The 15,083-nt window shown below is 40.0% G+C and overlaps 1 protein-coding gene across 1 annotated transcript in view; it reads left to right on the forward strand.

Moving 5' to 3' along the window:
* Positions 1–8,544, forward strand: part of PDHX (pyruvate dehydrogenase complex component X) — a 42,424-nt gene extending 33,880 nt beyond the window's left edge. Inside the window, exons 9-11 of the mRNA XM_070427779.1 lie at positions 1,115–1,273; positions 3,960–4,024; positions 4,795–8,544. Of these exons, the coding sequence (XP_070283880.1) occupies positions 1,115–1,273; positions 3,960–4,024; positions 4,795–5,053 (483 nt within the window). The 3' untranslated portion in view covers positions 5,054–8,544. The remainder of the gene's footprint in view (positions 1–1,114; positions 1,274–3,959; positions 4,025–4,794) is intronic.
* The last annotated feature ends 6,539 nt before the right edge of the window (positions 8,545–15,083 follow it).

The following is a 15,083-nucleotide window of genomic DNA, read 5'->3' on the forward strand; positions in this document are numbered from 1 at the left end:
AATGGCCTGCTGGTACCTCCCAGGGCTGTGCTAGAAAATCAGGCTTTCTTCGTGCCTCAGGAGTTAGTGGGTAAATGTCACCACTCCTCTTCCCTGTCTACCTTCTCAAGGTCATGTTGGTCAAATCTTGGGGCAGGAAGTACAACAAACATTAAATACTTTATAGCAATCACGTTGTTAATGTAAAAAAAAAAAAGATTGAAACCTGTAAAGAATTTTTGTGAGTTTATTTGAGCCAGACTGTCGACATATGCCGGGAAGCAGAACCTCAAGGAATTGAGATAATGCTCCAGATATTGATGGGTTACATCTGTATTTATACTTTGCAATCAAAGGAAAGAAATGTAGGTGGGTTACATGAAATCCATTGGTGATAGACTAGAGAGGCAGACTAGAGACGCGGGAGAAAGTAAAGGGGGGTGGGGGAAACTCCTGGGATTGGATAAAAAGTAAAATGATGGACACATTCTTAGGTGGGTACAAGAATGATTAACATAATGAAGGAATCTGTGGTATCTGTCCTGGTGCCCAGCACATTAGGTTGTGCCCCAAGGGGTCCGGAAAAAGGGAAGTTACAAGTTACCTAGACATTTCAAAGGGTATGTTATTATAGATGCAAAAAGACAGGCTCAGTTAAGGTAAATGTTGACTTGACCTTGTCAGTGAAAATAGCAGCCAAGGAGGTGACGACCTACAATAACTGCTTTTAGTTAAAGTTTGATTTCAGACCATCCTTTGTGGTTACTTTAGGTCTCAGTTTGCAAGACTGCGATGCAGGCCTTCCCTGAGCTTGTCAGGTTAGCATGTGGCCCCTTTCGTCCACAAGGTTTAACAAAGGGAGCCTTTTTTTAACCATGATATAAAGGGCTCAAAATGTGTACAGCATCAGAATTTCCTCAAGCTTGCTTCAGAAAAGATGGTATGCTTAATTGTTCATCCCAGATATAAAAGGTATTTAACACAGAGATCCAAACCATTTCTTAAACCAAATTTTTATTTCCTTCTGTCTAGCTATATTCACTTTCCAGTGAGCATAATAATTTAGTTATTTTTCTACTCAACTTGGTCTGAAGCTGCTTCTTTAGTAACATGTATTTCTATTTCTTATTTCTAGCAAATGCCAAGTGTCAATGTAAGCTGGGATGGAGAGGGCCCAAAGCAACTGCCTTTTATTGATATTTCAGTGGCTGTGGCAACAGATAGAGGTTTAATAACACCAATCATAAAAGATGCCGCAGCCAAGGGCATACAGGAAATTGCTGACTCTGTGAAGGTAGGCCTTAAATACTGTGCTTTCAAAATGTTGGAATTTACTTCCTGATAAAGCGTTGACATGATCTGGTCACTCTATGATTGATATGCATATATCTATATGCAGTTATTTGTATTTGTATATGCAGTTGTGTTTGTGTGTGTATTTCCAAGTGATTGTCATTTGTGTATATGGAGTTTAAGTTTTTATCCAGATATGATCCATTTATTTATTTTTTTATTATTATTTTTTAATCCTCGCCTGAAGATATGTTTTTATTGATTTCCGGAGAGAGGGAGGGAAGAGGGCGGGGAGAGAGAGACAGACAAACAGACAGACATCGATATGAGAGAAACATCGATTGGTTGCCTCCCTTATGTGCCCCAACTGGGGATTGAACCTGCAAGGTAGGTATGTGCCTTGGTAGGGAATTTAACCCACAGACTTTTGGTGTACAGGACAACGCTCCAACCAATGGAGCCACCTGGCCAGGGCATAGATACGACCCATTTTAAGAACATTTAACATTCAGAATTTCAGAAATAACCTGCAGATAAAGTAGGGTCAGTTGTATTTAAGTTATAGATGAATGATTACTTCCCGAAGTCTAGAATTCAACTTTAAAGATGATAGTTTAGTTAAGCTAAAACTATATTTCTAAAAAAGTGGTACTACATAGGCCTCACTATTAACATCATATTATTCTTAAAAGTTCATTCATTTTCTTTTTAGAATTGAGACCACTAAAAGTGCTTAGTGTTCTAAAAACAAAAGTACTTCATTTTTCCTGTGTTTTCTTATAGAAGCAATTCTGTAGCTCTAATGTAGAAGAATCTGATTTCACCAAAAATATTACATTGAATAAGCAGGAACACAGGCAGTAGGTCAGCTTTGACAGCCTCAATAATTTCTGTGTTTTTGATCAGAAGTATTATAGTGTCAGCATTGACAATTTCAGATTCTTTTAGATAAGTGATCCTTTTTTTCGTTTACCAAGGAAATGTTTGCTGGCCATCTTGTATAATATTGTTTCAGCTGTCTGCTTAGAGTTGTTACCAGCTTTGATTTTAAGTTCATATTCTCAGACTACCAGGAAAATCCAGTGAGAATTCTTGAGGAATTTTTAGAACCATCAATCCTCCTCAGATTCTATTTTTATTTTAGGTTCTTAGAGTTCACTGATAGGAATATCCTGCTGATGTCTTTAGAGTGTACAGAGGTTTTTTAGAAGTGTATTATGCATGCTTGCAGCCTAGTTTTTAAAATGAATGTGCTTTTTATTTGTGTTAGTGCAATAACTCATCAGGGCATGTGGAAATCATCTGCCTTTAAAGCAATGCCTCTCAAGGTCCACATGACATGTGTCTGTGCAAGTCATGTGAACCGTTGTATCGCTTCAGGCAGGAAAAGCACATCTGCAGATCACTCTCTCTGCTTCTGACACTCCACGGGCTGCACAAGTCTAAGTCTCTCTCTTCAGTTTTCATTTTGGTTTCAAATAGCTTCATAAGTAACTATCCAAATAAAATAAGTCTGTAGTTGTTTCAATTGCATTAAGTCACAGTAATACATTGAGGTTATTTTTAGATTTTAAAAGAATGTTTTATTTTTCAAAGTGGAAATCATTTATGGTTTCAAATCAAACAGTTATTAATGGTGATTGTAATTGTACTTATGTTAGCTGTATAATATAGAACATTAAGTAAGCCCAGGATTTATTTTATCAACCCTTCTCATAAAGTAAATTCATTATTAATTTTTTATTATATATATTAATAATGACTGAGCCTCTGTGTCCGTGCTTTGGAAGCACTGAAAAATAAAACTTAAACAGAAGTGCAGTTAACTGCAAGTGCAAGTAGAGGAAAATTTAAAGAACTTTTCTTAAACTCACTCTCAGGGTATCATCTAAGTTTTTAGAACTCAGTATTGTCAAGAGTATTATAAAATTACTACATCCTTATATTCTTTGTGGGGTGTCAGTTAGACTAGCTCATCCAGGAAATGCTTCAGCTGTAGGATGAAGAACTAGTAATGTCCACTTTCTGGGGCTTAGTAATTCCACTTCTGAGAATTTATATGAAATCATTCAAAAGAAATCAGTGAACCAAATGATGACACTGGGGAAATGACTAAGTAAATTCTGGCAGATGCAGTGTTTAGAATGTTAAACAGACATTTGAAAATCATTTATAAAGACTTGGCAACAAGAAAGATGCTTCTAATATGGGAAAGTGAAATACAAAGTTCGGGGTTTTTTTTAACAACTGTCTGAAATTACTTATGTGTTATGGATAAAAAAGAGGAAAAAGTGAAAGATGAAAACTGGTATGTTGGTTCCAGGTTTGTTGTCATTGCATAGTTTATTTAAAATATTAGATTAACAAAAATGTCTTCTTCGAATATCTTATAAGAAAAAGTTTTATAGACAAGATGGAAAACACCGAAATATTTGGTGTAGTAGTGGTGCACAATTTTTAAGGAAAGTGCTTTTTCTAGAGTTTTGACTACATCTTTAGCTTCTTTAGACTGTATCCTATCTTGTTCATTTTAAAATTTACTTTAGAGAAAAGTACATATACATCTTATAAAGTGAAAGCAAAGCATCTCAGAGATGAGACTGTACCCTGTGCATATATTTCAAGTGACAAATACCCTGAACTGTGCATAATACAGTGTTGTTTGACATGGTCTGCATTTTTCTCAGGCTCTATCGAAGAAAGCAAGAGATGGGAAATTGTTACCTGAAGAATACCAAGGAGGATCTTTCAGGTAAAATTTAAACTCTTAGTTATAAGTAGCATCAAACAGCTGTCACCTGTTTTATTTTTTTTCTGAAACTGTAAAAATTTAAGCTAAATATCACATACTCTATTTAGATAACAGATTGTGTGAAAATATTCTTCAGACAAACTTTTGTGTCAAAGCTAGTAGAAACCCTTTAGGGTTGGCTAGTTAACTCATTCAGGTGTTCATAGAGTGATATCTGGAGTTTTTTTTGATATTTAAATATATATATAAATACAATAGATTTATTTACCTCAGCTATTTTAATATATTTTTATTGATATCAGAGAGGAAGGGAGAAGGAGATAGAGATAGAAACATCAATGATGAGAGAGAATCGATTGACTGCCTCCTGCACAACCCACACCGGTGATCAAGCCTGCAGCCCAAGCATGTGCCCCGACTGGGAATCGAACCACGACCTCCTGGTTCATGGGTCAATGCTCAACCACTGAGCCACATTGGGCAGGCTCCTTGATATTTTTGATATTATTGTATATGGTATTCTTAAATTTTATTTTCCAATTACAGCAACTTGTTTATAAATAAAAAATGAATTTTTATATTGACCTTTTTATCTAGTGACTTAGCTAAATTCACTTACTAATCTGACTAGTTTATCTGTAGAGTCTTAGATTTTCTATGTATACAATCAGTTTACCTGTGAATGACAGTTTTAAAGTGAAAATGTGTGCTTGGGGAAAATCTTCTTTGATTGGCAACATGCCACCTTCAGAGCTTTTTGTTTTCTCTAGTATTTCCAACTTGGGGATGTTTGGCATCGATGAGTTTACTGCAGTGATCAACCCTCCTCAGGCCTGCATCTTGGCTGTGGGGAGATTCCGATCTGTGCTGAAGCTCACTCAGGATGAAGAGGGGAATGACAAACTGCAGCAACAGCAGTTCATCAGGGTCACCATGTCAAGTGATGGCCGAGTAGTCGATGACGAGCTAGCCACCAGGTTTCTTGAAAGTTTTAAAGCAAACCTAGAGAACCCTATCCGACTTGCCTAGTTCTCCAACATAGAACTGTTACCCAGGAACATGTACTATACGGAAAAAATTAGGTATTCAAGTATGAGATGGATGAAGTGTTTATTTATTTAAGGTAAAAGTTTCACAAGAGTTCAGTGTGGGCTTAATATTGTAGAAATAAAAAACAAACTGTAACTAATAAAAGAAAGAGAACATTTAGCTAGATCCATTTTTAACCTTGGTGCTGTACAAAGGGGGTGTTAAACTAACTGGAAATTACGCGTGGCTCTTTAGAGCATATTCAAGAAATTGTTACAATTACATTTAATTGTATTGACATTGGATGTGTTCAAAGAAACACCCATTAAGTTAGCAGTGGAACCTCACTTTGACAAGCACTGCTCTAGATATACTTGAACAATTAATATGTACAGATGTTTATTCTGGATAGTAGTAAGTAAATACAGATCACATTGTATTAGGGGTTGTGGCAACATTATTGAATTTTTATGTATATAAAGCCATATGTTTTAGAGTGCTTTCTACCAGTCTTGTTTTTTACTCCTGTGACACTGTGAACTTAAAAGGAAGTTTTAAAAAATCAAAAATAAATAAAGAAAGACCCCAAAAAATCTGTTTGTTTCAATGGTAAACTATAGTTTAGATATCTAAACCTCAGAAATAATAACTGCTCACCTTCATACTAAATTGGAATATATTAAAATAAATTATGCTGTTTCCTAACCAAACATTTCAAATTAGTGTTGATTTGAACACAAAATGTTTCTTGTGCATTTTGATCAGGTTTGTATTATGCAATAGGATGTGAGAAAATGTAAAAATGTCCATTGTATTCTACATGTTAGGACACAGAAGTCTAGTGAAACCTTGAAGTGCATTAGTAATTTCCCTGGTACAGCTCAGAGGGACACTACAGGAAGAAAGGAAGCATTTAAAACTAATGCATTAGGAAAATAATGGATTTGGAATGCAAAGAGCGTAGAGAAGAAGGCTTATGAAGTGAGAACTATCCTTGTTACTCCATTGATGATATGAAACTTTACTAATTATAAAGGTTGGAAGAGTTTTTTTTAACAACTCTACTCTAACTGGCAAGGTAGTCCCACCAAAATGGGATGGTAATTTGATTGTCCAATCACAGAGGCTCCTGGTGGTGTCCGCTGCCGTGAACCCCTGAAAAAAGACTGAGCACAGTTGTGAGGTGTGACATGCTGAGCTCCTCACGCTCTAAGAAAAGAGCCTCCAAAACAATTAGAGCCCCAGTCCCGTGTTAAGAAAATGCTTAATCCAATTACTCCGTTTGAAAGTTGTGGCCAAGTGCTATTTTTAAAGTAACTTTTCTATTTTAAATTCTTTTTAGTCAGTTTTAACTGAAATTGTTTTGGTTTTTTTCTAATTTGCATATCTAAGGAATAGAGCACTGGACCGCCATAAATGCCCCTTGGCCTCGTGCTCCATGGGCTGAGGTGCATAAACCGCAATTCATCTGTTCCTGTGGGGGACGGGGATGTTGATCCTCAGCCCCACCTGCCTTACGGGGTTGTGAACTGTGCAGGAGAAATCCTGTGTAACTTAAGACATTTCCGTTCATGAACATCGCAACCAAGCTTTTCATGTAATCAGTTGCTTCTCATGGTGCGACTGACTTCTCAGCTATTGGTTCAAATGCTCGTTTATGCTGACTAATATTTCTGTACTGCTTAGGTTTATTTAAGGAAATTGTCGTTTCTGCAGAAAAAAGATTCCCATTTCAGTGTGAAGTCAAAGAATCATGCTGATTTGAGAAAGGCCTGTGGTTTGGATCATGTAGAGCAGGGGTCCTCAAACTTTTTAAACGGGGGGCCAGTTCACTGTCCCTCAGACCGTTGGAGGGCCGGACTATAGTTTAAAAAAAAACTATGAACAAATTCCTATGCACGCTGCACATATCTTATTTTGAAGTAAAAAAACAAAATGGGAACAAATACAATATTTGTATTTGCATGTGGCCCGTGGGCCGTAGTTTGAGGACCCCTGATGTAGAGAGTGTGCTGCCCAAGCAGCCTCTTCCACATTTTATATAGATTTTGGTGCTGATAGGCATCACTGTGGAAGGATAGAAAAGTGAGATTTTATCTCTCGTCATCCTTTTTCTCATTTAAACAGGGAACATGACTAAAGTATTGAGAAGACTTCTAAGGAAAACCACACCTTCCAGTTTCCACTTGGGCAGGGAATATCAGTGAATATTAGATTCATGTCAGCGCAGCCCTCATCTCCCTGATTGCAACTCCAGTTAACTTTCAGGGGCACAGTCTGTGCACTGACTGTTCTGTGTCAGATTGAAGTTGTTAGTATGTTGCTGGCCAGACTCCTGGGTTTGGAACATTACTAGGAAATGTATGTGTACTGGTATAAGCATTTTATATATATTGCCATATGAAACTTGTTTTTAGATATTTTTTTCTTCTTTGCATTTTGAGCCTAACATTCTATTTTGTAAGGCCATCCATTTGGGCATTATGCTAAAAGTAAACCTAGTTTCCTAGCCTTTTATTGAAAGGTAGGTGGTGCTGTGAGTTAATATATCATACTTGGAGTATGGGAGAAAAATTAAAATGGCATTTAAGTCTTAGTGTGCACAGCCCAGCTAGCATTACTCAGTGGTTGAGCGTTGACCTATGAACCAGGAGGCCACCATTTGATTCCCGGTCAGGGCACATGCCCGGGTTGCAGGCTTGATCCCCAGAGTGGGGTGTGCAGGAGTCAGCCGGTCATAGATTCTCTCATCTTTGATGTTTCTATCTTTCTTTCCCCTTCCTTTCTAAAAATTGATAAAAATATATTTTAAAATAAAAATCTGGGTTTTCATGGAAAATTTGTCCTCATTGCACATTGTGTTGTGATGAATTTTGCCTCCGGTGAAGTGACTAAATGAAAGAAGCAAGTGTGTGGCAGATATGAATGAACCATTAATTTAAATGTGACATCATCAATGGGGAACATTCGTTGGTCTTTGCAGAAAGAAGTACCAATGCAGAATCCCTTTAAGATTAGTCTGGTCAAAACGGAGAGGGCAGCAGTCAGGAACCAGCTGCAGGCTTTTGCTACATGAAAGCATGAGTTGTCATGATGCTGCACTAGGTCAAGTGGCTTTAAAGATGGGGGAAGATGAAGAGTATTGGCCGTGTCAGCTTGCTGTGGTGGGTTATGAACCTGTGGTGGGTTATGAACGTAAGGGTGTGTGTGCTGTCGGGTAATGCAGCAGCAGGGATGCAGTTGCCCAGACCAAACAATACGCCACGGCCCCCATCACCATGCAAACGTAATGTACAGCCAATGGTATATTTTAGAAGACATTTAAACTTTATAAATGGCAAAAGCAGTAGTCTTCCAATGAAATTTTTTTAAATGGTTTTGTGGATTTATTTTCTACTGTCTCCATTGATTGCAAGAGATGAGGACAAGCAGGGTTGGAGGGAAGCTATGGTCTAGATTTGTAAAATTGGAAACATTTAATTGAAGTTATAAGGAATAAAGAAGTTTTTGAGAACTTATTAGCCTCAAATAGTGGTGATCTTTTGTTTATCATATAGTGTTTACTTTTACATTTTTATCATTTACTTACATCTACTGCAACAAATCCTAGCAGCCTTTTTCTTTCTAGCAAAGTGACTATTCTTTTAAAATTCTAATTTAACCTCCACTCTCTGTGAGGGACACTTGGACTTTTATTAAAAGTTGAGAACTTATTAGCAAATTCATTAATTAGTTATGATTTCCCTTTTTCCAAATCTTAAAAAAAAAATTTAATTCTCACCCAAGGATAAGTCTTAATTGCTTTGAGAGAGGGAGAAACATCAGTGTGAGAAAGAAACATTAATCGGTTGCCTTTTGTACGTGCCCCAACCAGGGATCAAACCTGCAACCTAGGTATGTGTTCTGACCAGGAATCGAACCTGCACCCTTTTGGGGCACAAAATAACACTCCAACCAACTGGACCACCCAGCCACAGCTAAAATAATTTGTTTTTTTTCCTGCTATTTTTTAGTTTATGAAATTTTTTATTACTGCTATCACTAAAAAGTAGGTCTTAAAATATACAGCTGTTGTGATCAAATTAAATGACATTAGACATAGCAGTTGATCAAGCATAAAGTATTACATAAATCTAAGATGTTACTTTTTATTACATAAATTGCACTTATTCTGCACTTTTTCATCAGTAACCTCACCAGCAGTCTGGTAGGGAATGGCATTTATCAGGAAGTTAGTTATAGAATGGTACTTAGTAAATTACCATCCTTCTCGATAGAGCTACTGGCATTTAATGCATACTTTGTCTCCCTAGCTTGAATACTTAACACTTGGAGTGGGGGAAACGAGTTAAGTCGGCTCGCGTGAATTGCGCGTACTCCGCGGGAGCCGTCTTAACTCGGTTCATATAGATTTGCGGTGGAGTGCGGGAAACGTGTAAACTCGGGCCGATTGTAACTGTATTACCAAATATTTGTTTGTTTGCCGTTCACAAAGATACCTACCTGCGTATGCGAACCGTTTCATACCCATTGGGGTAATAGGTATCATAAAAATCCCTGATTTTGCGCGGGAAACCTAAATAATTGCCCGCGCCATCTTATATTTTGGCGGGAAATTCACCCCACACCGGAGTGTTAAATCAAGAGTCTTTTAAGCACTCTCAGTAAACAGCTTATTTCTGTGCCTCAATGCAGTCTTAGCTATAAAATGAGGAAACAGAAGGAAAAATCAATCACAGTGGTGTTTGTTTATCATGTTTAGAATTGAGATTAACTCTGTGAGGTAAATATATCCTACTTTACAATCAACATTGCAAGACAGGATAAGGAAACAAATTCCAAGATTATGTAATTTGGCCAAAGGCGCACAGCTCAGAGGTGCCACTCTTGGGATTTGAACCTCGGTCTGTGCAGTGCCAAGATTCAAACACTGCTTTGCAGAATACAACTTCCTAAGTTGTATTGCTGCTGCTGAGGGTAGTTCTGTATTAACAGATAGCATTTTCCACTTGAAATAACTGAAAGTCCCTGTTCTTCAGTAATAACACAAATGTGTTTATACACGAGCACTCTTAAGTCAATTCATATGTTCCCTGTATTGGTTCTCTTAGTGCCTTTATGATAATTGTATGCAGAAAATGCTAATGGATTTTTGTTTCCATTATGGGCAACTATTCTTAACCCGAAATCCTAAAGTTAAGTGTTAACACCTTCTACTTCTGAATGGCGGACTTAGAAAAGTATTAGCTTTAAAAATGTAAGGGCTTAGTTCCTCTAAGGATAAAATCATGATACAGAACATGTTCCTTTTAATAAATATCTTCAAATCTGGTCAAAATTTAGAACCAAAAGTAATTACCTGAACAGTTGCCAATATATAAGCCTGGTGGCTCCAGGCTTATATATTGGCAACTGTATCAGTGTCCAATCTTCTGTATTGACAACCTTATTAGTCAGGGTCCAATAGTGGCAGCCCTCTGGGTGGTAGAGATCTGTCTGCAGTGGTTGGGGAATATGAAGCCCCTCCAGGGCACGGTCAGCCTCAGCTGCCAGGCCTGTGCTCTGGGGGTCAGGGTGCCACTGCAGCGCAAGGGTGTCTGTTGGGGGGGCCATGGAAGACACCTTACAAAGGTGTGACAGTCTATATTAGACCTGCTTTGCAGGTAGAAAACTGCCTAGACTACAAGTAATATTGAGAATATTGTCACTTTATTTCAAATAAATCCCCCTATTTGGTAGGTTAGATGACTTTTAAAATGTTAAACAAAAGAAAATGTTGAAATACATTATTCATTCAACAATGGAAAGCATCTGTGCATGGCACTGAGTGTTTGTAGATAAAGGCCCTTACCCTCAATCAGCTTAAACTGGTAAAATAAACATTTTTTTTTTAAGTATCATTTGGGAAGTTCTCTACAAGACTTGTATTTTCCTAGGTAGATATTTTAATATTTTTCTAGCCCAGCCAGCATGGCTCAGTGGTTGAGCATCAACCTATGAACCAGGAGGTCATGGTTCAATTACCAGTTAGGATACATACCCGGTTGCAAGCTTGATTCCCACTGTGGGGCATGCAGGAGGCAGCCAATCAGTGATTCTCATCATTGATGTTTCTATCTCTCCTTCTTTCTTCCTTTCTAAAATTAATAAAAAAATATTTTTTTAAAAAGGATGGTGTAGCTTTTAAAAATATGTATATATTTTTTAAATGTATTTTTATTGATTTCATAGAGAGGAAGGGAGAAGAAGATAGAAACATCAAGGATGAGAGAGAATCATCAATTGGCTGCCTCCCTCACGCCCCACACTGGGGATCGAGTCCACAACCCAGGCATGTGCCCTGACTGGGAATCAAACCTTGACCTCCTGGTTCATAGGTCGACGCTCAACTACTGAGCCACGCCAGTTGGGCCATATATATTTTTCCAATTATTGAATTAGTTCTCAATAAGTACCTGGGTTTTTTTCTCTTCAAACTGTATATACACTCACCTTGGAAATATAATAAAATAATACGATAGCAGTAGCTAACTTATTGTGTTCCAGACATTGTTCCGAATGCTTTGTATGTATTATTAACTCATTAAGTCTTCAACACATAAGATAGGTATTGGTATTGTCAGTACTTCACAAAAGGCTCCTTACCTAACTTGTGTAAGATTACACAGCCAGCAAGCGGCAGCGACAGGATTCAAGGAGGTAGGCTGACCCCAGAGCCTCACAAGAGATTCCTCTTTTAAAACACATCAAATTTTAACGTTTAGCACGTAAAAAAAATACATGGGTTGAGGAAATGCCTCTCTGTTCATATAGTGAAAACAGTTTGTTGAACTCAGTAGCACCTCCTTTCAGAATCTATATGTATAAAAGGCTAAGTGACTGTTATGGCAGAACGACCAGTCACTGTGAGCGCACTGACCACCAGCAGACAGACGCGCAATGCAGGAGCTGCCAAGTGACAGCAACTTTGCAGAGTGCCCTCTCGCACTCTGGGACCCCTGGAGGATGTCACACTGCGGTTTCGGCCCGATCCCTGCAGGCCAGGCCAAGGGACCCACCTGCCAAAGGGACCCCGCTCACTCTGCAGACGCCCTTCGAGCCCCAACGCAGCCCCAGGTGCAGCTGGCAGGGGAGGGACTGAGGGAAGTTGGCTCCAGGGGTTGTTTAGCCCGTCTCACCCAGTCCCACCCCACCAGTCACCTTCTAATTAATTTCCTTTCAATGTGCACGAATCTGTGCACTGGGCCTCTAGTCTATATAATAAAAGCCTACGCACCCATTATGGCAGAACAACCAGTCACTATGAGCACAGGGACCACCAGGGGGCAGACACTCAATGCAGGGGCTGCCCCCTGGTGGTCAGTGCACTCCCACAGGGGGAGCGCTGCTCAGCCAGAAGCCAGGCTCACGACTGGCGAGTGCAGCGGCTGTGGTGGGAACCTCTCCCACCTCCATGGCAGTGCTAAGGAGCAGCGAGGGATCTCAGATTGCGAGAGGGATGTCCAACTGCGTAAGCCAGCAGGAAGACATCCCCCGAGGGGTTCCGGACTGTGAGAGGTTTTCATGCACCAGGCCTCTAGTATAGAAATAATATAGAAACAAGTCAGGCTAAAGATGCAGTAATCTGACATGTAGTGTCCTCTGGGTTTTAATACTAATGAATGATGTATTCCTTTAACCTTCTGATTCATGAGTAGGTGGCAGCTGGTGTGGATTAATAATTAAAGGCCAAATAGAGAAACACCTCAGTTATTGGGTTATGACCAGGGAATTTTTTTTACTTTGGAATAACAAGTTATAGAAAAAGTAATGTCTAATAAAATATTTTTAAGTTAATAAATGTCTTTGTGGTTGAAAGTACAGTTCTTTCTATGCAGATAGCAGAGCTTGGTAAGTAGAAATATCTCCTTGATTTTTCTCATATTGTTTTCTGTTCCTTGGATTGTTTTTGTTAGAAACACCTCACTTCTCCATCCCGTGTTGTTACTATCACCAACACAATTATTAATTCATAAAAGATATTAACACATGGCTCATACCTTGTAGGTTTCTCCCACTCTTTCCCCTCCAGAACCCCTTAATGTGTCAGCCTGACATCCACTAAACACATTTCTCTCCTAAGGGCCTGAGAGCAGTTCTGTGCCTGAGTTTCGAGAACATACCAATTGAGTAAAAGTGTTACCATTTGTCAAGATTAGCTTCATGCTTTCTGTAAGATGTTCTGAAGCCAGTTTCCTTTTTGCAGTGGGTGGATTGTCAACATTTTATGATGGTAGCATTGACTCATCTGTTATTTGGAAGACAGAGAAGTCTTTTGTGCATATTATAAATAAGGCAGCAAAAGCAGCTTACCTGAAGACGTCTACCTGCATCAATCGTGCTTTCTCATTAATGAAAAATTGCATCATAAAAAATTATGGTATTGAGTTGATGCCTGGACAAGGAAGAACACAATAACATGAACAGTCAGAAATCTGATATGAATAGAGACAGGTCTGACCTTTTTTGTTTGTTTTGTTTAAGAAAACTTTGAAGTTTCATGTCTTTCTCCTCCTCCTCCTCCTCCTCCTCCTCCTCCTCCTCCTCCTCCTCCTCCTTCTTCTTCTTCTTCTTCTTTTTCTTTCTCTCTCTCTCTCTCTCTCTCTCTCTCTCTCATTAAAGGAAATTCCTTAGTTGTTAGGATTGGCTAATGGCATTGGCCTAAAGTTACCAATCAAGACTACCAAGTAACACTATTTTACATTCCTATACATCTTGGTTTGGTCATTTTTATTTCACCTTTAGAAAGACATTTTAAAGTCAATGACTATCCTGTATAATAAAAGGCTAATATGCAAATTGAGCAGACAGCAGAACTATGATGCACACTGACCACCAGAGGGCAGATGCTCAACCAGAAGCCGGGCTCATGGCTGGCAAGTGTAGCAGTGGTGGCAGGAGCCTCTCCTGCCTCTGTGGCAGCACTAAAGACCTCTGACTGCCGGCTTAGGCGCACTCCCCGTTGGACATCCCCCAAGGGCTCCCAGACTGCAAGAGAGCACAGGCCAGGCTGAGGGACCTCCTGAAGTGCACGAATCTCGTGCACCAGGCGTCTAGTATGTATGTGTATATATATATATAAAAACAGCAACCTAAACATCGGTATGACCGGTGGCTATGACACCCACTGCAGCCAGCAAACTGGCCCAATTGGAGGGTGGGGCCAGCAGGGCCGGCCAGCCAACCTCCTACAGCCCCTTCCCCTGGCGGCCCCTCCCCAGATGGGCCCCCGATTGACCTGAGGCCCCTCCCCTCAGCCAGCTCTGCCCCCAATCGCCCCTCCCCCCCCCCCCACACACACACACCAACCGGGGGTGGGGCTGGCTGGCCAACCTCCCCTGGCCCCATTCAGGGGTGGGACCAGCCAGCCCACAGCCCCTCCCCATGGCCAGCCAGTCACCTGTGGCCCCTCCCCCCAGTTGGCTGCAGTCCTAATCAGGCCCTGATCGGGGTGGGCTGGCCGGCCAACCTCCAGCCGTCTCCTCCTCCCGACAGGCACTGTCCCGATCTGCTGATAGGGGCTGGGCTGGCCAGACCCCACCCTTGCACAAATTCGTGCACTGGGCCTCTAGTTTAAAAATAAATGTGTAGGAACCCCTGATGCTCATGTTCATTCTGCTTGGTGAAAGGTGGAAATGTCCAACTGATCTTTTGTCATGTACCCCAGACGTGTTCCAGATTTCACAGGAAGATTGCGTTGTTCCTACCTCAATGCCTCTAACCCCCTCTCTGCTTCCAAGGAATCATCTATGTGGATTCAAGGAGGACATTTATTAAGTTATGATGCCAACACTGTTAGGATTCTCTCTAATTTTTGCCTAATGGCAGGTGTGATCAAATCTGCCTATAGCTGTCCTTTTTTGGAGGGCAGCTTTCTTAAGAAAGGCTGGATTGACCCAGCCAGCATGGCTCAGTGGTTGAGCATCGAGCTGTGAACCAGGAGGTCACAGTTTGATTCCTGGTCAGGGCACATGCCCGGATTGCAGGCTTG

The sequence above is a fragment of the Myotis yumanensis genome, unplaced genomic scaffold, assembly GCF_028538775.1.
Source record: "Myotis yumanensis isolate MYYU_CA2020_CCGP unplaced genomic scaffold, mMyoYum1.0.hap1 SCAF_10, whole genome shotgun sequence".
Classification (NCBI taxonomy): domain Eukaryota; kingdom Metazoa; phylum Chordata; class Mammalia; order Chiroptera; family Vespertilionidae; genus Myotis; species Myotis yumanensis.